The sequence below is a fragment of the Mauremys mutica genome, chromosome 4 (genome assembly GCF_020497125.1).
Source record: "Mauremys mutica isolate MM-2020 ecotype Southern chromosome 4, ASM2049712v1, whole genome shotgun sequence".
Lineage (NCBI taxonomy): Eukaryota > Metazoa > Chordata > Testudines > Geoemydidae > Mauremys > Mauremys mutica.
In genome coordinates this window covers 20,747,543-20,772,306 of record NC_059075.1, presented here as the reverse complement: position 1 = coordinate 20,772,306, position 24,764 = coordinate 20,747,543, and the positions used below count along the sequence as shown (strand labels likewise).

The 24,764-nt window shown below is 42.3% G+C and overlaps 1 protein-coding gene across 4 annotated transcripts in view; it reads left to right on the top strand.

Moving 5' to 3' along the window:
• The window catches only part of MARK3 (microtubule affinity regulating kinase 3), a 99,755-nt gene that overhangs the window by 5,681 nt on the left and 69,310 nt on the right, over positions 1 to 24,764 (top strand). For 3 of the 4 annotated variants that reach the window (XM_045013413.1, XM_045013414.1, XM_045013416.1), the window contains exons 2-4: positions 8,488 to 8,526; positions 17,388 to 17,579; positions 24,600 to 24,653. In XM_045013413.1, coding sequence (XP_044869348.1) covers positions 8,488 to 8,526; positions 17,388 to 17,579; positions 24,600 to 24,653 — 285 coding nt within the window. The remainder of the gene's footprint in view (positions 1 to 8,487; positions 8,527 to 17,387; positions 17,580 to 24,599; positions 24,654 to 24,764) is intronic. The other variant, XM_045013415.1, reaches the window with a different exon arrangement.

Below are 24,764 nucleotides of genomic sequence, written 5' to 3'. Positions count from 1 at the left end.
GGCAGGGGTGTCTGGGTATGGAAGGTCGGATACATGGAGGTTGGGAGGATGGGGGAGCAGCTCCCCATACAGTGGACCCCCCCTGTGCAGCTTAGGAGTGATGGGGGCAGTAAGCAGAGGAGGATGCTGAGCTTCCTGCAGCCGGGGGGGGCGGAGGGAAGAGGTTCTTGGTGTTGGCCTGACACAGCCCCAGCCACTCCTTGCAGGGGAAGAGGAAGTCCCGTCTGAGATGGGTTCGGTTACAGAGACCCCCTTGGGACTGTCACCTGACATGCTGAAATTACCTTTGAGCTCATTTTCCACTGTCAGCTTGGGACTTCAGAATCCTGCCTTGTTGAGCCAGACATACTAGTCTGCTGTAAGAGGTCCACGCCCCCAAAGCTGCAGACTTTAACCAAAACTGCTCAGCAAGTTACCTATTTCCAGCAAGTTACCCAGTTTCCAGTGGGATTCAAACCCCAAATAAATTCGTTTTACTCTGTATAAAGCTTATGCAGGGTAAACTCATAAATTGTCTGCTCTCTATAACACTGATAGAGAGAGATGCACAGCTGTTTGCACCCCCAGGTATTAATCACTTGCTCTTACTTATTAATAAACAAAAGTGATTTTATGAAGTATAAAAAGTAGGATTTAAATGGTTTCAAGTAATAGACAGAACAAAGTACGTTACCAAGCAAAATAAAACAAAACGTGCAAGTCTAAGCTAAATACATTAAGAAACTGAATACAGGTAAATCTCACCCTCAGAGATGTTCCAATAAGTGTTTTTCACAGACTAGACTCCTTCCTAGTTTGGGCCCAATCCTTTCCCCAGGTACAGTTCTTGTTGGTTCCAGCTCTGATGATAACTAGGGGTTTTCTCATGACTGAAGCCCCCTTTGTTCTCCTTCACCCCCTTTATAGCTTTGGCACAAGGCAGGAATCTTTTTGTCTCTCTGTGTTCCCACCCCACCTTCTAAATGGAAAAGCACCAGGTTTAAGATGGATTCCAGTACTAGGTGACATGGTTACATGTCCTGTGAGACCCCAAGCCTCCATTCTTCCCGGCCTGACTCACAGGAACACAGGAAGGCTTACAAGTAAACAGAGCCATTTACAACCAATTGTGCTGGTCAATGGGAGCCATCAAGATTCTAAGTAGATTATAAGCTTTGTAATGATACCTTACAAGAGACCTTTGCATAAAGCATATTCCAGTTACATTATATTCACACTCATGTGGAGTGCAACCTCTCACCATCCTCTCCTGCCTCCAGCTCAGCCGGGACTAGCAGCTGATCCCAGCTCAGGATAGGAACCACTGGCTGGGGTGTTCCCAGCCCGTAGTGATTTACCTCTCTGCCGGCTGCTCTGGATGCCTGAAACAATATACATGCACTGCTAGAGAGTGGTGTGTGACTGCTCTTGCAGCTTCCCTGTCAGAAAGTCATTTTTCTGCAGGGAAGCAAAGAAATCTGTGGAGGACATGAATTCTGTACGTGCACAGTGGCACAGAATTTTCACAGGGGTAAACTATGCTTGCACAAACCCAACCACAAGTAGGTGGGCTCCACTTCTGCAAAAGGAAGTTCCTGGTAGCTCTGGAGTCCCTCTCAAAATCCTAAGTATGGCCCTGAAAGTGTTATAATATTATTTAAAGTGCATTAATTTGTACAGATTGTCTGCAAACACCCTAATCTGGAAGATTAGATTTTATTTATGCAATGTTTACTAGAAATGTCCTATTATAAATAGAAGTATATAATCAGAAGGCTATCTCTGGCAACATGAAATTAGGGTCAGAAAAATCCTGTGTACCTATTACCAGGGATAGCTCTCCTTGAATGTTTTCATAAGATATTTTAAACATTGAGATAACTGAGAAGAGAAGGTTCGGGGTGACTTGATTACTGTCTGTAAGTACCTATATATGGAACAAATATTTCATTATGGGTTCTTCAATCTAACAGAGAAAGGTATAACACCATGTGATGGCTGGAAGTTGAAGCTAGACAAATTCTGATTGGAAATAAAGCATACATTTTTAACCATTGGAACAATTTACTGAGGATCATGGTGGCTACTCCGTCACTGGCAATTTTTAAATGACGATTGGATGTGTTTCTAAAAGATATGCTCTAGGAACTATTTTGTGGAAGTTCTATGACCTCTGTTGTATAGGAGGTCAGACTAAATTATCATAATGGTCTCGGAACCTGTGAATTGCTATAAATTAAATTGCCACCTTCACTTAGAAGAAATTAAATGTACCCTAATAATATAGTTACACAGGAAACTCCACATGAAATTTATCACAAATTTAATTAAGAATGTGAAATATACTCCTTTGGATTTTTTTAGTACTTGGGATACCTTTAAATACTGCATTGTACTTCTGAACTACATCTAATATGTGACTATTCTTGCAGTGTATTGAGTTAATAATTTGACATGTTAAAGTTAGACATGTCACGTGCCAGTTTGAGCTGAGTCATCTAATCCAATGGTTCGCAAACTTTTTTTCCGCGGACCAATTGAAAATTACTGAGGGTCTCAGTGGACCAGTAAATGATCTTTCCAAATGTTGTTTGTACCATTAGCTAATTATTGTAAAGTACTTTGGATAAAAGCGCTATATTAAAAATAACCCTTAATAATTAACGTTTTTTGTTCTACAAATAAAAGCGCACAACTCATATTTTAAAATCAGTAGTCTTACCTTTCTAATGTGATGGGTGTGCCCTCTCTCCCCAACTGCGGCAGCCCCCAAGCTGGGGCTGGGAAGGAGGGGGGTCTCTCCCCAGCAGCCGCAGCCCTGAAGCTGGGGAAAGTCACCTCTTTATCTGGACACCGCAGCCCTGCATGTCCCAAATTCCCCCCACCCCCTCTTCTCATCCCATTGCCTCCTCCCACCTACCCCCCTATTCGCACCAAGGCTACCACCTCACCTTACATGTGTGTCTTGTCCAGGGACCTAATTAGTGGAGCCATGCCTGCACGGCTCCACTAATTAGGTGGGTGGTCCTTCATTCTCTCGTGTGCGGCCGCCCAAGCACGCATCTTAGTGGGAATTATCCACAGACCACCTGAATGGAGCTCATGGGCCACAGTTTGAGAACCTCTGATGTAATCTGTATCTCCCAAGTTAATTGGGCGTTGTGGCACAACCAAAATGCCTTTTTTGGCATGCATTTCATAAAATACATTCTTGCATTTTGATGAAGCAGTTTTCATTCTTTCTGTTACACTACATGCATAAACAATTAAAAGAAAACTGTACCCCTCTAGCTTGACCCAGAAATCTTGCAAAGAAACCAAACAACTCCTCATTGACTAAAACTCAAGAGTGGTGCAAGCATAGATAATTCTGGCTAAGACTGGAGGTAACTGTCCCTCTAGATCTCTTGTTTCCCACAATAGCATGTTTTTGCCACTTCCTCCCATGCTTGGTCAAATACCACCTCTTTCTGGGACTCTGCTGTCACAAAAATGGGAGAGACGAAGGGCTTATCTACACTGAAAGTACTGCAGCAGCACAACTGCACAAGTGTAGCTGCACTGCTGTAGCACTTAAGGCTTGGCTACACTTGTGAGTTACAGCGCATTAAAGGAGTCCCGGGCGCACTAGCTCACTACCCGTTCACACTGGCAAGGCACGTAGAGGGCTCTGACCCCATGGCTAGGGTGCTCCTGGTACTCCACCTTGGCGAGTAGAATAACATTTGATTGGCCCCTACTGGAGCACCTCAGCATCAGTGTGAATGAGGTGTTGTATTACTGCGCTCTGATCAGCCTCCAGAAACCTCCCATAATCCCCTTAAGTCAAGTGGCCGCTCTTGTCATTGTTTTAGATATGTCCTTTGAAAGCCCCGTTTGACAGCTGGCTGCTTATCTGCTCCGAGACAAAGCAACCATTACTGTGGAATGCTGTGTGAGAGAGAGGGTGGGAGGGAAGGTCTGCTTCTTTCTGAACTTACAAGACAGCAAGCTGACATGCTCTCAGCCCCCTAAAAACCTACTCTCTCTCCCCCCACATAGACACAACACACTCCCACCCCCCATTTGAAAAGCACGTTGCAGCCACTTGCATGCTGGGATAGCTATCACAGTTCACTGTTCTCTGTGGCCGTTGCAAGAGCTGCTAATGTGGCCACGCCAGTGCGCTGTCAGCTGTCAGTGTGGACAGACTACAGCGCTTTCCCTGCTGCGCTCTACGAAGGCTGGTTTAACTCAAAGTGCTCCACATCTGCACGGGTAGCCATGCCCTTAGTGAAGACGCCACCTACGCCGATGGGAGAGTTTCTCTTGTCCGTATAGGTATTCCATTCCCGAGAGTTGGTTGCTGTGTCAACAGGAGAAGCCCTCCCGTCAACATAGCACTGTCTACGCCGGGGGATAGGTCAGTATAACTACATGGCTCAGGGAGGTGGATTTTCCCCATCCCTGAGCGGTGTACGTATACCAGCATAAGTTGCTAGTGTAGACCAAGCCTAATCAAGCTTGTTTTGAGGATGGGAGAATGCTACCTCGTTCTGTTTAGAGTGGCGAATGTCCTCCCCTTAAATTGGTAGAAGTTGAACTGCTATGGAGATATGCCTAATAGACTATATATGCACTTAGGGGTTGATTTTGAGGGGTGCTGAGCACCTATTGATTTAAATGAAACTGTCTCTTGGGGTCCAATTTAATAAGTATATTTATGGGTCAAAGCATGTGTCTTCTAAAATGGCATCTTGTTGAGCCATTGTGTATCTAAGCTTTTATATCAGATTTGTTCCTGCAAAAATCTAAAAAAGGTTTTTCTAACTGCAAGCTTGACCTGGTGTCTGGGTCCTTTTTGTTTCATACATAATTACTAACAGTGATGATTCTGGAACCAACTTAGTTGGCAATTTTATTGATGATGGAGAGTAGAATGTGGCTTGCTCCTCTTAGCTACTACTCTCCAGTGCTGATGTCAGTAAATATTCATTTTGGTCAGTAAATAAAGCAAATATTACTTGGAAAATACGATAAATTTCAGATCCAGATATGTGAGTATCAAGCGCCTTAAAAAAGTTTTTCTAAACACTGCCCCAGTTGGGTATATTTTGTATTAAAAGGATTCATATACTGGGTTTTGTATCCCATGATTAGCACTAGACAACAAAATAGACTTGTTTTCATATAGTATATGGAGTATGGCTCACACCGATCATTTGCTGTGTCTGATGGAACTGAGAAAAATCAGGGATGTGACTACACTGGAAGGGCTGCCCTAGGCAGAGTAGCAGCACTTTTAGTAGCCTATTGCCCTACAAGAGCAATTAGTCTTTTGTCTATGGTTACTGAGCCTTAACTAGCAAATTATTTCCAATTCTTGATCTTTGGTGTTATGATAACCAGCTTTGTCACTGAGCTTCTGTCCACAGAACTCATTCTTTGTCCTACACAGTTATTAGTATTTCTCACGCAGAGCTAACATAAAATATTTGAGGGATGGAAATCTCTTTGCCACATACGGCAGGGCATCACACATCCTGTTGTTGGCCAGTCAATGTTATTAGCCCTCGCATGTCTACTGAATGCAGTGTTTTGGGGCTCTGTCAAGTTTGCTGAGACTAAGTGGGTGTGTCCCCAATTCAATTATTCCCCTCCAGGGGGTTGGGAGAATTAGGGGTATGTGTCATGATGTCTAGGCTATTTGTACTAAAGATTAATTTATGTCTTTATTTTAACTGATTATTGTTTGGCAAGTGTGTCCTTGTTTAACTGGCCAGTCAGTTTCATCGAGTGTCATTCAGTGAGTGGACAAATGGCAGGAGATTATCTATCTGAGGCCGTAACATTGTATTTGCACAATAAATTGTTTCTTTTTGAGAGCAAGACTCGGACTTGGAACCATTCAAACCATCTCACTAAATGCTTATGGTTTAGTGATAGAAGGTTCCTTTATCCCCTTCTTTGGTCAAATTCTGCCTTAATTTTTATATGCTCTATTTGATCACCACATTGACCATAATGGTGTGATTGCACATGTATAAACTATTACTCCCGGGAGGAATTCTGCACCATTGTGCATGTGGAGAATTTGTCCCCCACAGATTTCTTTGCTTCCCTGCAGAAAAATGACTTTCTGATGAGGAAGCAAAAGGAAACTACAAGAACGGTCATGCAACCCTCCCCAGAAGTATGTTTCAGGTGCTCAGGGCAGCCACCAGAGAAGTAAATCACTGTAGGGCAGGAGGCGGGACTGGGGAAGACCTGGCTGGTGGCTCCTACCCTGCGCCGGGGCTCAACTGCTATTCCTGGCTGGGGTGGGGAGGACAGGACTTCCTCTTCCCCTGCATGCTGCAGGAAGTTCTGCAAACTCTACTCCCCCATTCCCCCCACCCCGCTTCCTGCACCCATCACTCCTCAGCTGCAGGGGGAGGGATCCCTGTACAGGGAACTGCTCCCCCATCTGCCCAACCCCTGTGCATCCAGACCCCCTCATTTACCTAGACCCTCCCACCGAGCCTCACCCCTCTTCGCTCGGAACCCCCCCAATGAGCCCCACTCCCCCTGCACCTGGACCGTCCCAACGAGCCATCCGCACCCCACCGAGCCCCAACCAGCTGCACTTGGATCCCAACTCCACTGAGCCCCATTCCCCCAGCATCTGGACCCCCCCCCCACTGAGCTCTCCATGGTCAGACCCCTCATGCTGAGCCCCAACCACCTTTGCCTGGACCCCCCCTTCAGAGTCCCATTACCATTGCACCCAGAACCCCCCACCAAGACCCTGTGCATCCAGATCCCCCCCCCCACACCTGGATCCTCCACTGAGCCACCCGCACCCAGATTGCCCCACACAGAACCCTCTCAACCCCCACCTGTATCCCCCCACGTTAAGCCCCTCCACACTTGGATCCTGCCTTGCTGAGCCTGCCAGCCCACATGGAGGGGCAGGGCCCCGGGGTGTTTCTGGGGCAGGCCCAGTCCTTGTGCTGTGTCAGGGTTGGGTGCAGCCTCATCACTGAGCCCATGTCCCAGGGTGGAGCTGCACAGTGATATTCCACCTCTGTGCAGTCAGTGGCCTGGGCTCCCCAGAGCCATGCCGGAGCCTCCATATTTGACAAATAAAATTTGCAGAATTTTAAAATGGGTGCAGAATTTTTATTTTGACACAGAATGCCCTCAGGAGTAAAACTATGTACTTCTGCTAATGCCCTAGGGGACAGATTCTGTCCCGAGTCCTTACTCGTGTTGAATAGTACCATGCATAGTCCCTTAAATGTCAGTTGAATTATGTGTGAAGTAAGGTACAACGCTACCTCAATAGAAAGGCACCCCAAATAACACGAATTTGGATATAACGTGGTAAAGCAGTGCTCCAGGTGGGTGGGGTTGTGCACTCCGGTGGGTCAAAGCAAGTTCAATATAACACAGTTTCACCTATAATGCGGTAAGATTTTTTGGCTCCCAAGGATAGCGTTATATCGAGGTAGAGGTATACTACTACTCAGTGTGAATGAGGGGAGTGAACCTGGGCTTAAATACCTTATGGTGCTCTAATATTTCCAGTAACTTCATAATGTGACTTATTAAATGGGAATGATCTACTTTTTTTCCCCACTTCACCTATATTATAAATAACACTAGGTTACTATGAAACTGAATTTCAAACATCCAATTTCTTTTGTTTGCTTTCTGTATCTGGGGGTGGACAATGAAAAAATGAGTCAGTTCCTCAGTTTTACTTAATTTCTTAAATATTTGCATGATGTTTGAATGATAAACACTGCAGAGAATGGGATTTTTAACGTTTTTCCATTGAAATTTAAAAAAGCACACATGGTGCAGCTTGTTAAATTGACATGATTCTTTTTGGCTCCATTACTTTCCAGAGTGTTTTATATAGCAGCCATAAAAATTGATAAGTCAGGTCACTTTATTTTGCTGTAACACAAAGCTATGAGTGACAGCAGAGGCAATGGAAATGTCTACAGACTTTGGAAGACATCACTGTATATTGGCTTATGTTTGCTTGCTTGCTATGTGGAAGGCTGTCGTTATAACCACATGAGCTAGAGACTTCAATTTTTTTAAAGACAGTTTTGGTTCTGCAGAAATTGATATCATTGGGCCTTCCTCTCAACAAACCTTCATAGAAAGACTGAGTGAGCAAGTACATTTTTTTTCAAACCTTGTGTGTATTCTGTTTAATACTTTATGCTCACTTGAAGAATTTAAAATAAAGTTCCATTTACCCCAGGTTTTCCCAGCTCTATTAGCAACTTCCTAGAGTACTATATTTAACTCTGAAATCTTACTAATTAGTGAATCTAATCATCCTCTCTGTCTTGAGTGTTTCTGATGCACCCATTGTGGTGTCTAAGCTCTAAATATTTAGATGCAATGTAGAGCTAACATTGTCCAAAGGAATGTCAACTGTCTGCTCCTCCATGCTTCATTTGCTTTTTACTTTTTTCCTTCTCTTCTTTTTTTTCTCTTCATGCTTATCATTATCTGGCCTTGAGAAAGGATGTCGTCTCTTCACTGGGGGAAGGCCTTTGCGAAAAGGTGGGTTTTGCATTGTGTTCTGAAAGTTTAGGCTCAATCAGATTTCCTGCAGTAAGGTGTCTAACAACTGGGAGGTCCTGTGCTCCTCCTCCTTAAATGTCTTCCTGGAGTCAGAATGCCCATGGAGTAAAGCTGTCTCTCTGGGTTGGAAATGGAGATGTGGTATCTAAGATACCCACCTCTGTGGAAGAGTTTAAGATTAAGTTTAAAGATTAAGATTTTGGATTAGGGCACTGTATGTATCAAGACATGGAAAATTGGATAGATTTGTGATTAGGGTGCTGAACTGGAATTCAGGAGACACATTTTAATAGTGACTATGCTACAGACTTCCTGTGTGATCTCTGGTTAGACAGTCTCTCTGTGCCTCAGTTTGCCATCTGTAGGACAATGCAGTTGTTCTTTAACTGACCATGATGCGAGGATAAAGTCATTTTGTGACACTCTGCTGTGGTGAGTGTCATAGAAGATCAGTACATTTTTTTAAATTGTTTCCACACGCTTAACCCCCCAGTCATTTAATTTAGGAGGTTAATTGCTAATAAAACCCTAAATGGGGTTAAAATAATTTTTTTTTGTTATTTAAAAAGTTAAATGGCCCTAGCCTGCCCTTTGAAGGCTGGGGCTGTTACAGAAGCCCTTGCTAGATGAAAACCAGTGGGCAGAACTGCATGTGTTAGCTTGGGACTCTGCCTGTGGAAAAAAACAAACTGCATCTATAAGGATAAGCTGGGGGTGGGATGTGCTGGTGGGTTAACAGTGTGTTGAAGCAGTTGGTCAGGAAAGCTTGTGAGCTATGCTGCTTGCCAGGGGAAGTGTGTAACTCCATTAGCAGGATAGGAGATACTGTACTACTTAAATCATGAATAGATCGGAATATGAACAAGAGGCTGCTAGGCAGCTCTCCAACACCACATTCTACAAGCCATTACCCTCTGATCCCACTGAAGGTTACCAAAAGAAACTACACCATCTACTCAAGAAACTCCCTGAAAAAGCACAAGAGCAAATCCACACAGACACACCCCTAGAACCCTGAGCAGGGGTATTCTGTCTGCTACCCAAGATCCATAAACCTGGAAATCCTGGATGCCCCATCATCTCAGGCATTGGCACCCTGACAGCAGGATTGTCTGTCTAGGTAGACTCCCTCCTCAGGCCCTATGCTACAAGCAGTCCTAGCTATCTTCGAGACACCACTGACTTCCTGAGGAAACTACAATCCATTAGTGATCTTCCTGAAAACACCATCCTGGCCACTATGGATGTAGAAGCCCTCTACACCAACATTCCACACAAAGATGGACTACAAGCCGTCAGGAACAGTATGCCCGATAATGTCACGGCAAACCTGGTGACTGAACTTTGTCCTCACCCATAACTATTTCACATTTGGGGACAATGTGTACCTTCAAATCAGCGGCTCTGCTATGCTACCTGCATGGCCCCACAGTATGCCAACATTTTTATGGCTGACTTAGAACAACGCTTCCTCAGCTCTCGTCCCCTAATGCCCCTACTCTACTTGTGCTACATTGATGACATCTGCATCATCTGGACCCATGGAAAAGAAGCCCTTGAGGAATTCCATCATGATTTCAACAATTTCCACCCAACCATCAACCTCAGCCTGGACCAGTCCACACAAGAGATCCACTTCTTGGACACTACAGTGCTAATAAATGATGGCCACATAAACACCACCCTATACTGGAAACCTACTGACCGTTATACTTACCTACATGCCTCCAGCTTTCATCCAGACCACACCACTCGATCCATTGTCTACAGCCAAGCTCTACGATACAACCGCATTTGCTCCAACCCCTCAGATAGAGACAAACACCTACAAGATCTCTATCAAGCATTCTTACAACTACAATACACACCTGCTGAAGTGAAGAAACAGACAGACAGAGCCAGAAGAGTACCCAGAAGTCACCTACTACAGGTCAGGCCCAACAAAGAAAGTAACAGAACACCAGTAGCCATCACCTTCAGCCCCCAAATAAACCCTCTTCAGCACATCATCAAGGATCCACAACCTATCCTGAAGGAGGATCCCTCACTCTCACAGATCTTGGGAGACAGGCCAGTCCTTGCTTACAGACAGCCCCCTAACCTGAAGCAAATACTTACCAGCAACCACACAACAAAAACACTAACCCAGGAACCTATACTTGCAACAAAGCCCGTTGCCAACTCTGTCCACATATCTATTCAGGGGATACCATAATAGGACCTAATCACATCAGCCACACCATCAAGGGCTCATTCACCTGCACATCTACCAATGTGATATATGCCATCATGTGCTAGCAGTGCCCCTCTGCCATGTACATTGGCCAAACCGAACAGTCTCTGTGTAAAAGAATAAATGGACACAAATCAGACGTCAAGGATTATAACATTAAAAAACTAGTTGGAGAACACTTCAATCTCCCTGGCCACTCGATTACAGACCTAAAAGTCGCAGTATTACAACAAAAAAAACTTCAAAAACAGACTCCAACGAGAGACTGCTGAATTGGAATTAATTTGCAAATTGGACACCATCAAATTAGGCTTGAATAAAGACTGGGAGTGGATGGGCCATTACACAGAGTAAAACTATTTCCCCATGATTATTTCACACCCCCACCAATAGTTCCTTACATCTCCTTGTCAATTGCTGGAAATGGGCCATTTTCATTACCACTACAAACAGTTCTTTTTCTCTCCTGCTGATAATAGCTCACCTTAACTGATCACTCTCCTTATAGTGTGTATAGTAACACCCATTGTTTCATGTTCTGTGTGTGTGTGTATTCCTACTGTATTTTCCACTACATGCATCCGATGAAGTGGGCTGTAGCCCACAAAATAAATTTGTTAGTCTCTAAGGTGCCACGAGTACTCCTGTTCTTTTTGTACTACTTCTCTTGCTTCTCAGCTTCCCCATGCTTTCCTGAACAAGCAGTGACTTTCTGGATCAATTACCCTCTGCTACTTTGGGAATGCTTTGGATAGGCGGTAGAGGAGATTTCTTGTCCTTTTTTCCAACATTTGGAGACCCAGTGTAGCAGAAGGAACTTTACCTGTTTATCACCTTGTGCTGCCCTGATGACTTCTGCTACATGCATTGAAAGAAGAGTACATGCAAACCTCCTCTTCAACCATGGAGTGAAGGCTTGGGCTATTTAAAAAAACAACAACCCATACTCTCAAATTTAATAGAAAAAGTGTATTTTCATAGGAACTCATATTGAGGATTTAGTAGCCATAAACGTTGACATTTTTAAAAAGTGATTTAATGATAGAAGTAGTAAGAATTATAACTTAACTGGTGGCTTTTGTTGCCATCACAATTAATGAGGCTTAATCTACTCTTAATATGCTGCTGCATCATCCCTCTCTTAACAAAAAATTGCATCCTGATTTAGCAAGTTCATTGAAGTTACTGTGTGGAAAATTGACCTAGTTGACAAAATGAAAGCTAGTGTAAACCAGATACTTCAGGAAGATGGAATAGAGGAATAATTACCCTTTGATATGAGAGGGGGACTTACTTATTGTTTAGAATTTTACAGCTCTGAAAGGATGCATAGGAACAGAATTCTTTGGTAATTGATATCCCTGCCTTTTGCATTATACCTGTACAGTGTCAGGCCCTCTGCTCTACCATCAGTTTCACAAGCAGAAGTAGATCTCATGCTGGAATTTATAAAAAAAAATTACAGAGGTCATTTTCTACTTCTGGGGGAATTCTTCACCATTATGTCTGTGCAGAATTCAAGTCCCCTGCAGATTTCTTTTCTTCCCTGCAGAAAAATGACTTTCTCACAGAGAAGCCGCAAGAGTGATCACCTGCCCCTCCCCAGCAGCGTGGGCATGTCATTTCAGGTGCCTAGAGCAGCTGTCAGAGTGGCCAATCACTGAGGGATTAGGTGGGGTTGGGGACTCTTCAGCCAGTGGCTCCTACCCTGCATCGGGCTCAGCTGCTAGTTCCGGCTGGGCTAGAGGCAGGAGAGGATGGAACTTGCTCTTCCCCTGCAAGGAGTGCCTGGGTCTGGGTCAGACCCACATCCAGAAACCTCCTCCAGCTGCAGGAAGTGCTGTACCCTCCCCGCTTCCTGCCCCCATTGCTCTTAAGTCATGGTAGAGAGTGGTCGCTGTATAGGGAGCTGCTCCCCCAACTGCCCAACCCCCGTGCATCCGGATCCCCCCCCCATACAAAGGCTGCCTCCACCGAGCCTCACCCCCTGCACCCAGAATCCTTCTACCATGTCCCATGCACCTGAACCTTTGCCCCACTGATCCTCACCCCCTGCCCTCGGAGGGCCCCCCAATACCACTTCCTCCCACTGAGCCCTACCCCCTCTGCATCCGGACCCCTGCACCCAGACCATCCCCCACTGGGCTCCCTGCACTCGAACCCCCACCCTGATGAGCCCCACCCTCTCCTGCATCTGGACCACTCAGACCCCTAACCTACTGAGTCCCAACCAGCTGCACCCAGACCCCTACTCCATCAAGCCCCACTCCCCTAACACCACTGAGCCCCCACATCCAGAGCCCTCTGCTGAGCCCCATTGCCCCCAAACCCAGACTCTTCCTCTTAGCCATATCCACCTTAACCTGGACCCTCTGCAGAGTCCCATTGTCCCTTCACCTGCAACCCCCCAACGAGCCCCTGTGCATCCTGATCCCCCCTGCATCCGGACCCCCCACTGAGCCACCTGCAGTCAGATTGCCCCACACAGAACCCTCTCACCCCACCCTGGTTCCCCTGACACTAAGCCCCTCCACACTTGGATCTTGCTGGGCTGAGCTTGCCTGCCGCAGAGGGGCAGGGCCCTGGGGTGTTTGTGGGGCAGGCCTGGCCCTTGCACTGTGTCCAGACTGGCTGCAGCCTAACCGCTGAGTGAATGTCCTGGGAGTGGGGAGGCTGCAGAGTGATCTCCCACTTCTGTGCAGCCGGTGGCCTGTGCTCCCCGCTACTATGCTGGAGCCTCCACATTTATTTATTGACCAATAAAAATTGTAGAATTTTAAAATATTGTGTGCAGAATTTTTAAATTTTTTGGTGCAGAATTACCTCAGGAGTAAGTTTCCTAACTCAGTGTTGCATCCAACCCAGGGAAATTCAATATTAGGCCTGATCTTGACAGCGAGTGGGAATTGATCACTTGCACTTAAGCAATGACTAATTTTAGTTCTGTGATTGATTTGATTGCATTTTTTATGTGCAGAGTAATTCCAAACCAGTAATGTGAATATACTTGGTGCTGCAAATGGGTCAGTTTCACAAAGCTGAAAACAGTTGAGCCTAATCAGTTGAGTGGAGAGAATATAAACAGAAAATTGAGAATGGTAATTGGGAACTGTATAAGAACATGTTACTAGATGTCCAGAAAGCACCATTGAGAGAGGATACACAGGTTAAAAAAACAACTTGTCTTAGAGGGGAAGTGAAAGCAGGTATAAAAAAGTGGAAATTGATACATTGATAGATATAGCTAAACGGGGAGAGTGAAAGCAGTGAATATAAGCTAGGAATTGCAGAAAATTGGTAAGGGAAGCAAAAGGACATCTGTGACATGCAGAATTAAGGACAATAAAGAGTTTCTTAAATATATTAGGAGCAAAAGGAATCCTAACAGTCGTTTTGGTTCATTACTAGATGAATAGTAGAATTTTAAAGAGGGAATCATTATTGAGCACATGTATTTATAATGGCACCCCACAAGTATCAGTTCTTTGGCCCTACATTATTTAATGTTTTGATCAATGGGCTGAAAGAAGATGTAAAATCATTACCAATAGAGTTTGTAGCTATTGCAAAGATTGGGAGAGTGGTAAATAATGAAGAGGAAAGGTTACTGATACGGAGCAATCTAGAATGCTTGGTAAACTGGCCTCAGGCTAACAATATGCATTTCGGTATGGCCAAATGTAAGATCATTCACCCTGTCCTGCATTTTTTTGTTCTTTACTTACAGGATGGGCAACGCTATTCTCCAGAAACAGGGACTCTAAAAAAGATGTGGGGCGTCTTTGTGGCTAATCAGCAGAACATAAGCTGCGCCCAGTGTGATTCAATGGCCAAAAGGGTTAATGCAATTCTTGCATGTATAAATAGGGTTATTGAGTAGGCGTACGGAGGTTCTATTGCCTTTATATTTGGCACTGGTGGAATATTGTGTCCAGTTCTGGTGTTCACAATGACAGTAGGGAGGATACCTAAAAATATTGGGTAAGTGGAGAGTAGGAAAAACAGGGTGGATACAAATTGATTTTTTTAAAAGGATTTTTTTTATTTAAATACATTTTTATTTAAAAATTACACTTAATATTAAATCTGAAATTATGGCAACCCGTGTTAAAGCCTAAATTGTCTACAATCAATCATTAAAATTAAATGTAAAAAAAAATCCAAGCAGTATATATTTGCTGCCAAAATTTTAAACACAGTCAGACCCCTGAACTGGTGGAAGTTAGTGGTTAAGCACCTGGATCCAGAGTTTGTTCAATTGCTAAACCAGCTTTTGATAGCAGTAGCCGCTTTTGTAGGTGCAAAGAGAATATTTTCTTCTTCTCAGTTTATTCTACTAGTTCAGTTCAAGGACTAGTCCATCAAAGTTGAGAAACCAATTGGGACTCAAAAAAGCAGAAAAGTTTTTTGTTTTCTTCTTTGAATCCATAAATCAAAACGAGGCATAAAAAGATGAAATCTCTTAGTTCTAAAATCCTGAAGAACATGGTGACCAGAAACAGTTCAGTTAACTACGGATAATAGTTCCTTTTGTTTAATAAATCAATTTTAATGAGAAACATGTTTTGATAAACTTTTTTCTTACGTATTCAACATATTAAAGGTAGTTTTATTTAAGCAATAATTCTGAAATGCTGTTTTTGTGCATGTTTAATTGCATTCCAATTTCCATTCAAATGCTGCTCAACACACATCATGTGTAATATATATATTACACATTTGTCGTGTGTGTGTATATGTATATACACACACATACATCATTTATATTTTCTAACAATTTAAAAATTGACTGAATGTATGTTAATCTATATAATTGCTTAAATGTATATAGATATAGTATACCCTCTTAGCCAAAAATAGTACTGAATTTAGTGTAAAAACTATATTTAGTTACAAATCAACATGTATTTATTGTAACCTGGCTTTAGGAAAATAACTTTAAAAAAGTACAAATGCAAAATAATATTAAAATTGATGATTTATGTCAAGGTTTCCTGCTTGCTGATTTAAATAATTATTGAACTCAGCGATTAAAATAAATCCATCCCCAGGAAAAGGAATGAAGGAAGAACAAAAACAAGGAAGCCATAATAAGGCTGTTTTATAGAGTTTCCTTTAAATCATATATGGAAAAGAGATGCGGGAAGATAAGCATAGAAAGAGGTTTCACCTCCCCTCACACAATACCTGTTGTGGACTTGTGTTGTCTGAATTAATTTGGTACATCAAGGGGTCCCATATTATTTTATGCATCCAAGTGAGACCACATGGTGGGAAGGAGGAAAGGATTGGGACCAAAACCCAGATTCTCTTCCACCCTACCCTGCTGTAGTAGACGCTCCCAGGAAAAGCTCACTGGTTTCAGTCTTGTCTGAGAAATGTAATTCAGGGCGCTTCTCTAAAGTTGGCAGCTGTGCAAGAGGATGGGGAGGCAGTCAGTTCTCATGGCACTAAATTGAACTGACTGATTACTCAAATGCATTGAATCCTCCTTTCCCATATAGACTTATTAGATACATGCTTACACTAGTACTACTTCAGAATGAGCAGTTGGTCCAAAGGCCTTGAAACAAATACCAGCATGATAAGATTTGACAATTAAACCAAGATTATTAAGTGGCTATTTTCCAGGATAATTGAAGTTCTCGCTCTAAAGTTTCAGTTATAGCAAAGTTTTTTTAGCAGAAAATAGCTTGAAGGTTTTACATTCAGCTAACAGTTAACAAATGATATATGTTGTTGGTTCCTTGCCATGAGAAAGTGCTACAGTACTGTACTAGTGAGTTCAGGATACAGATAATCAGAAAGTTTTAAAAAAATTGGACAAAAGGGTTTAAAAAAATTCAACAGGAATATTTTTTCCATTTTTTTCAACTAGATCTTGTTTGGGAGCATTTTTAAAAACACTTTGAGGAGGTAGCAAACTCAGCCTGTGGAACAGTTTCTTTAGAGCAACCCCATCCTTCCTTATGTGACCCAGGGTGTCTAGGGTAGCCCTCACTGAAAATGCAAGGTCAGGGCAGGCTGCAAAAAAGAGAGCAGATTCTCCCAAACTGGAGATGAAGGCTGTTAGATTCACCAACTAATCACAAACTGTGCTCCTGGTCCCCCACACTGGTTATCAAGAAGCTGAAAAAAGATATCCCACAACCCCCTTTACTGCATTCCAGTTCTCTAGCTCCCGATCAACACCTAGGTCCAGTAAAGTGAGAAGTTATTTATAACTCTGCTCATTATACAAAAGGTTCTTCTGAACACCAAAGGGCCAGCCACATTACCAGGTCAATATTAGTTTGGCTCTTACCCAAAATACCCAAGCCAATCCTTTAGTATCTAAAACTAAAGATTTATTAGAAAAGAAAAGAACAAGAAGTGAGTTGTTAAATTGTGAAAGCAGTCATATAGGCCCATAAGGAAAGAGTGTGTGTGGATCAGATACATTACTGACACGCAAAAAGTATAATTCTAGATTGCTGTAAAACAGAAGTTTCTCCAGTTCAGCTTAATTACTCAGTGATAATTAACACTTCAGTACTTTGTTTTTGCAAATGATACTTGTTTTGTTTAACACTTTTTATCTAACACATGTATTGTATCTTTATCATAGCACACCTCTCATGGAGAAGGACGTCAAGAAGTTTCCTCTCGAACTGGGCGCTCTGGAGCTCGCTGTAGAAATTCTATAGCGTCCTGTGCAGATGAGCAACCTCATATTGGAAATTACAGACTTCTTAAAACGATTGGAAAGGGGAATTTTGCAAAAGTAAAGTTGGCTAGACACATCCTTACTGGCAGAGAGGTAAAATGCTTTTAACTGTGTAAAGCATGCTCAATTGTGGTAATTCTGAAAGCGCTCTTTAAATAGTGTTATGCGGAGTCCAAGAACAGCATGGCATTTTTTGTTAGCGAGAAATGGCTATGCATTTGCTGGAAAGTGAAATGTTAAACAAAAATATAGAAAACTAAATTCTTGGCTTTTAGTGATGTATACAAAATGCTGTTTATTAAAAAGAGTTTGTTTTATACTGGATCTTTAAGAAATGTTTGTTAGCAAGTTGTCGTTTTTGGCAATTCTTTAAGGTTGAGGATGATTTCTTTCACAGGTTTTATTTTTGATGGTGACTATGGAGTCCGATTGTTGCCAGTCTGGTTGGCAGATGTTGCGGCTGGTGTTGAAAGTCAGGGTTGGGCCATGATTGCTGGGTGACAGTCGTCTGTCCTTTTTTTTTTTTTTTTTCCCCCCTGCCATTTTTCTGTGACTGGGGCAAGGTGATTTTCATCAAAAGTGGACATTCTTTCTCTGACAAGTCTTTGCCAGTTATCCCTGTCCTGGGCTACTGTCTCCCAGTGTGTGGTGTCAAAGTCACATCTCTTGATGTTTATCTTGAGGGTGTCTTAAAAGTGTTTCTTTTGGCCTCCCCGTTTCCTTTCTCCTTCGGTGAGTTGGGCATACAGCAATTGTTTTGGTAAGTGTGTCAGTCATGCACACACAGTGCCCGCGCCACCTCAACTGGTGCTGGATAATCAGGGCCCGAACACTGAAGATGTTGGCCTCTGTGAGGTCACTTGACATTGCTGTGGCGATCCTCCCACCTTATGTTGAGGATCTTCCGAAGAAAGTGCTAGTGCTGGCGTTCCAGGTGTTTTCTATAGGACACCCAAGTCTCACAGCAGTAGAGGAGATTTGGGATTACCACTGCTTTACATACTAAAAGCCCACGAAAGCTTATGCTCAAATAAATTTGTTAGTCTCTAAGGTGCCACAAGTACTCCTGTTTTTTTTAAAGTCTGTGTGTTCTGAAATACCTGTTAAGTAAATGAATAGTATTGAAATTTGCTAGTAGAATTCCTTTGCATATGCAAACAAAGGCAGAATATATAGCACTTATAAGCTCTTTGAAGCAGGGAGTCTTTTTGTGTGTTTGCACAGTGTCTTGCACAATTGGGCCCTGACCCATAACTAGGTTCCTAGGTGCTACTGCAATACAGTTAATAAGTAGTAATTTACATCTGACAGTTCCTTTCTGTGGAAATAAATTATATTCCTACCAGTAAATAGTTTATTTGCTACAGAAGGTGTTTCTTGTTGCTGTACCTTTGTTATCAGTAGCTAGTTTCAGTCTACTGCAGGATAAAGACTTCTCCTTTTCAGCACTTCTTGTTGACTTAAATTGATGGGTTTGGCATGAACTTGGGCATTGTGAGGTTAAAGTGACCCTATTGGCCAAGATCTACAAGGAAAACCAAGTTGCTGAATGCAGTACTATTGGGGATTTAATAGGTGGCATTTCCACATCTGAGTCAATACAGAACCAATGGTGCTGGAGGCAATGGAGGTGTGTCATCTCTAGAATGGGGAATAGGTGACCCACCCACCACCTATCTCCATAATAATGCTGGTGTCCTGACTAGCTTCCAATTTGGGTAATTACATTCTGACTACTTAATTTCACTTTGCATTAATAATATTCATTATTCTGTGTGCTAAGCTGTTGTGTAATATTGCAATTTGCTGTCAAATATGGTTTAGAGAATACCATGGACTCCAAAGGTGGGCTGTAGCATGTGACAGAGACCCAAAATGAAGGATGCCTTTTTCCCTTTGGTGTAAATCTTTGTTTAACTTCAGTTTCGTGATGTTACATTTCTGAAGAAAATAACTTTCCTCACTAAAAGTGAGAGGCCATCATATTTGTGTGGAATTTACATAATTTGGGAACTAAAATAAATAACTCTCAAAATGAGGGACACTTAAGAGGTATGTTCTTGTAAGACTAGCGCATAAAGTACTTTGAACTATTTCTGGAAGAAAGACAACATATAAATATGAGAATTCATCATCCTACTGCACGTATAATCATAGATGCCGTTTCTGAATGTCATCCCCAAAGGTATTGCTCAGAGGTTTTTTTGAGCGATATTGCAGCTATTTTTGTGGTCATGTACCAGCTATTTTGGTCAGTGATTATTCTTAAAGTTTAGAAACATCAGCATTATGTGCTGCTGGTTGTGCCGTGCCCTCTTGCTGTCAGTGAGAGATGCACTGAGAGAAATCCTGATTCCTAGTATGAGAGGTAAAAATGTTACTTTAAAAGCTAATTTACCTTTGAGTCATACCTCTTCCATAGAGTTTTAACGATGTCATACCTCTTCCATAGAGATATCCTCCATATCTTCCATAGAGGTTTTAACGTTGTCATACTTCTTCCATAGAGTTTTAATGTTTATTGCCACAGTGAAAATACCTCTGTATACTTGAGTTCTGTATTTTAAAAAGCCCCCAACTACCTCATCATAACTCAAGAACTAAAGGGGAAAAAACTACTCATTCATGAAAGAAGTACATGCTGAAGTTAGTTACTAAAATGCTATAGAGACTTTTCAACTATTTCTCGTATCAGAGGGGTAGCCGTGTTAGTCTGGATCTGTAAAAGCAGCAGAGAGTCCTGTGGCACCTTATAGACTAACACAAGTTTTGGAGCATGAGCTTTCGTGGTTGAATATTCACCCATGAAAGCTCATGCTCCAAAACTTGTGTTAGTCTATAAGGTGCCACAGGACTCTTTGCTGCTTCAACTATTTCTGTATTTTTTCCAACTGTTCAAGTACAACAGACCATAATAAACCATATTCTGAAGAGCTCAAAATAAAACTGAGGGTAAACATATTTTCGAAAGCATCTAAGGGACTTAGATGATATCAGCTCGCAAGTCCCATTTTTAGAAGTGACATAGGCACTTGTCATTTAAGTGACATAGCTTTAACATTTTCAGAAGCACCTAGCAGGTCTGAGAGTGCGAATTCATCCCATCTTGATCAACATCCTACCAAGGAAAGAATCAGAATGATAAAGGTATCTGTCATCAGCTGTGAAGTGGAATAAAGCCCAAGCCTCTGCTTAGTTCTCTCCTAATTGCAAAGAAATAGACTGGGTTCAGAAGTTTCAAATTAGAAACTTGGTTCCTTTCTGATGTATGAGAGAGCATGGCTGATATTCAAAAGTAATGGTATAGGATCTACAACACTCCTTCAACATTGACCACAATGTCTAGAATTCTTGTAAGTAGGCTGTGTATCATGGGTATCAAGAGTCTCCATTCTGAAAGGCTGGCCGATGTTTTGTCAACCATACTTAGTACAATAGGTAAGAAGAGGGTTTTATCTCTTCCCTAGGATGTCAACTGTATCTAAGTGTGGCAGAATTTGGTTTTTATCTTTCTTTTTTGTAATTTTGATCATTCATATTGATTTTTATCTTTGTTTATTTTTAACTTTTAATTTTCACAGATGCGGGAAATTAAGGAGGCATAGGATTAGGGTGGTGGTGGTGACAGCAGGGTTGCAAAGGGCTTTCAGCTCAGTCAAAGGACCCGAGACCCCCCCCCCCCCCGGTGCAAGGCATGGGGGAGGTTGCAGTCCTGGCCCAGCAGAGCAGAGACCCCCAATCAGGGTCAGAAGGAGGAGGATGAGCCCCCAGCTGCAGGGGCGGCCACCCTGCTGCTGAATGGCTCTTGCTCAGGGATGGGCCCTGTATTCCTGATCATGAGCGAGGAGCTCTGACAGCGGGGCTACAAAGGGTGCTCTACACAGCTGATGGGCTGGTGACACTGGATCCCTGCAGACACTAGGTGTATGAGAGGCTGCACTTGCTGACTCTTACTGTTGGATTTTTGTTGCTGCTGTGTCTGTCCGGTGAAATTAATGTTTACCGATGACTGGCAGATCAAATCCTGCCAGTTTACTGGTATCCGGGAGCTTTTTTTGGTGGCAGTAGTGCCATGTGTATGGATGTGAGAGGTGGACTCAGTTTACAGGACCCAAATCCATTGAGCCTTTATAGGTGAAATCAAATATCTTTAAATGCCACCCAGAAACTAATGGGAAGCTAGGTCATATCAGAGAACACATTTAATATGCTTCCTGCAGGAAGCACCACTTAATCAGACAACTGCATTCTGTGCCATTTCCAGGTGGTCTTGAGATGCCAGCCCCATGTACAACATGTTAAAGTAATCCAATCTACAGGTGACAAAGGCATGGATCACTGTGCCTCCTATCTGTATCCAAAAGAGGTCTCAAGGTGTAAATAGCCTTTTTATCTAGGCAAGAGTAATTTGACTGATGTAGTGTGAAGACAAAAATATGTCTTGATCATGCAGGGTAATGAATCAAAGGAGAGAGACTTATTATTCTGTGTATTTGGAGGGGGGCGGGGTTTAAAGGGATGTTTTTCAAGATTTCATAATGGACTTTAGCCCCAGAAAATGGTAGTGAAACTGAACTTTGGTTTTTCACAGCATACTCTAGTGGAATGTACTACCCAATTCCCCCAAAGTTAAAATTCTTTTTTGTAGTTTACTGGTGACAGCTTACCACTGTTTTACATCTAGAGAGAGGCTCAGAACAAACTTGAATCTGAACACTCATGAACTGTGGGAATAATTGAGATGCTGATCTGGTTCTGAACTTCATAGTTCAGGTCTATGTCTGTATATAATGGCCTCTTTGATAGTGAAGGTGGTTCTTTAAGTGCTGGTCTCTGTGTATTCCACTATGGGCACTCATGCACTCTGTGTACCTGAGACAGGAAGGTTATTGCTAGCAGTGTCCTTTGGACCCTGAGCCTTATGCTCTGAACTTAGGATATAAGGTGTGGTATAGACCAAGTACCTCTCCAGTTCCTTTCAACTTCCTATGGTCTGAGAGGGAACCCTTCACCTTCAGCATTTACCTGCAAATTTTGTAAATAGTTTTATTTTACAATAGATAGCTAGAATAGATTTGGGCTTGTAGGTCTGTGATGGGGTGCTCTACCCACTGCAGGTATAGCGCCGCCTCCTAGTCTTTCTGGGAAATAGCTCACCAGGTTGATACCTCTCCCCACAGTTGTAAGCCTTCCCTCCTCCTCTCTTTTTCGCTCCAGGAGCTGCTCTGGCCTCCTCATGACTCACCCCTCCGGCTAGGTCACACTGGTGGTTCCCCTTCTGATTGGGCGCTGGAGGGGGAAGGAAGTCTCTTCTCCCAGACAGGCTTAAGCAGTTTTCCTATGCACTGCCTGACCGGGGCTACTTCCCCAGTGACTGGTTGTGGAACCTGGGCCCACCCTCTACTCTGGGTTCCTGCTCTGGGACCCTCTAATCAGCAGTCAAGGTCTGTTCCACCCATACCTTGGGAATTAGACCAGTAAGCCGTACATCTATTCCTGGCAAACTGGTTGAAATAGTAATTAAAAATAGGATAGTGAACACCTGGAAGATCACTGTATCTAAATCTAACCACTGCTGTTTCTGCAAAGGACAACAGGCACACTAATCTGTTACAATTCGTCAAATGTGTCAGTAAAGTAATGGATAAAGGAGATTAAGTTGACAATTTTAGACTGTCAAAAGGCATTTGAGAGGGTCCCTCACAAGAGATTGTTAAAGAAACTAAGTAGTCATGCAGTGAGAGGCAAAGTATTATGGATCAAAAATTGATTAGGTGATGGGAAACAGAATAGCATTAAATGGACAGTTTTCATGGCAAAACAGTGGGGTACCTTTATGGTTTTGTACTAGGATGAGTGTTGAATATATTAAATTATTTGGAAAAGTAGTGAGCCTTGAAGTAGCAAAATTTGCAGCTAACACAAAATTATTTGGTTAGTAAAGACCAGAGAAGACTGGTGAGGAATGAGGAACATGACAGCAAATGAAGTTGTGTTGATAAATAGAAAATAATAAAGACTGGAGGAAAAATGAACACTATTCATACATTGGGCTCTACCAAATTCATGGTCCATTTTGGTCTATTTCATGGCCACAGGATTTTAAAAATCATAAATTTAATTATTTCAGGTATTTAAATCTGAAATTTAACAGTGTCTGCTTATTGTGGGTTTCATAGACGTTTCGCTGGATCACCTAGTACTGGCCATCACTGGAGAACAGGATACAAGACTAAATGGACCTTGGGTCTGATCTGATAATTTCTATAAATGGGCTGTTTTTAGTGATAAGAAGCTGTCTAGCTTATTTTGTACCTCAGTTGAAACACAGTGTCTCCCCTTCCTTACTTCCCCTGCACACTCTTGATTTGGAGATCCTTTCATGTCTTATAGTGTGTGGCAGCCTTGGCACTGAATTTTCGTTTGATCGGTTTCTTGAACTTACATTTCAGTTTTTAAGAATTAATTGGTTCAGAAATGTTTGTGCAGTGTTTACAGAGAAGATGGAAACCTGATAAAAGAATGAATGTTTAAATTTGTGCAGTGTAATTCACTTCTTTGTTGTATACAAGATGCCATTTCTCTTCTTACCAAGAAGGGAATAACATTAATAGAATACTAACGCTGAGCACATACCTCTTCAGTGAATGGCCAAAGGTCAATTTAACTGCTGTGAAGTTTGTATAGCAATACCTGTAATTTGCTATGAAACTTTGCTTTTAAAACATTTTCACAGTTTGCCAGTATATAGGTGGTATTTTATAAGATTATAATCTAGAGGAAAATTACTTCCCTGCAATACAGTATTTAGAATTTAAGTTGCATTGCAATATATCTTACTTCCTACAGTTTGAACTTTCCTCTGCTGTAATACCATTAAGTGCTGTTTTTTGTCCAATACATCCTACAGAACTGAAGCCTACTTTTATTTTCTTTAGGAGCCATTTGTTCCCAATACTTTTATTCAGAGTGTTTTATTAATAAAACTATATCTGTTTAATCTTCTTGATCTGATTTCATGCCTTGCATTTCTAAAACTAAACAATTGTAACCATGTTACAAGCTAATCAGATCTAAACTGGAAATATTGATCATAAACTTTTTTTCTTCTAGGTTGCAATAAAAATAATTGACAAAACACAGTTGAACCCAACCAGTCTTCAAAAGGTAGGCTTCTTTGATTAACTCTTATCTTTCAACTGTACTACAGCTTGTTTCCCTTTACCTCTTCCTTCTCCGACTCCTGAATTCACATGCTGTGGTCCCTGAAGCAACACC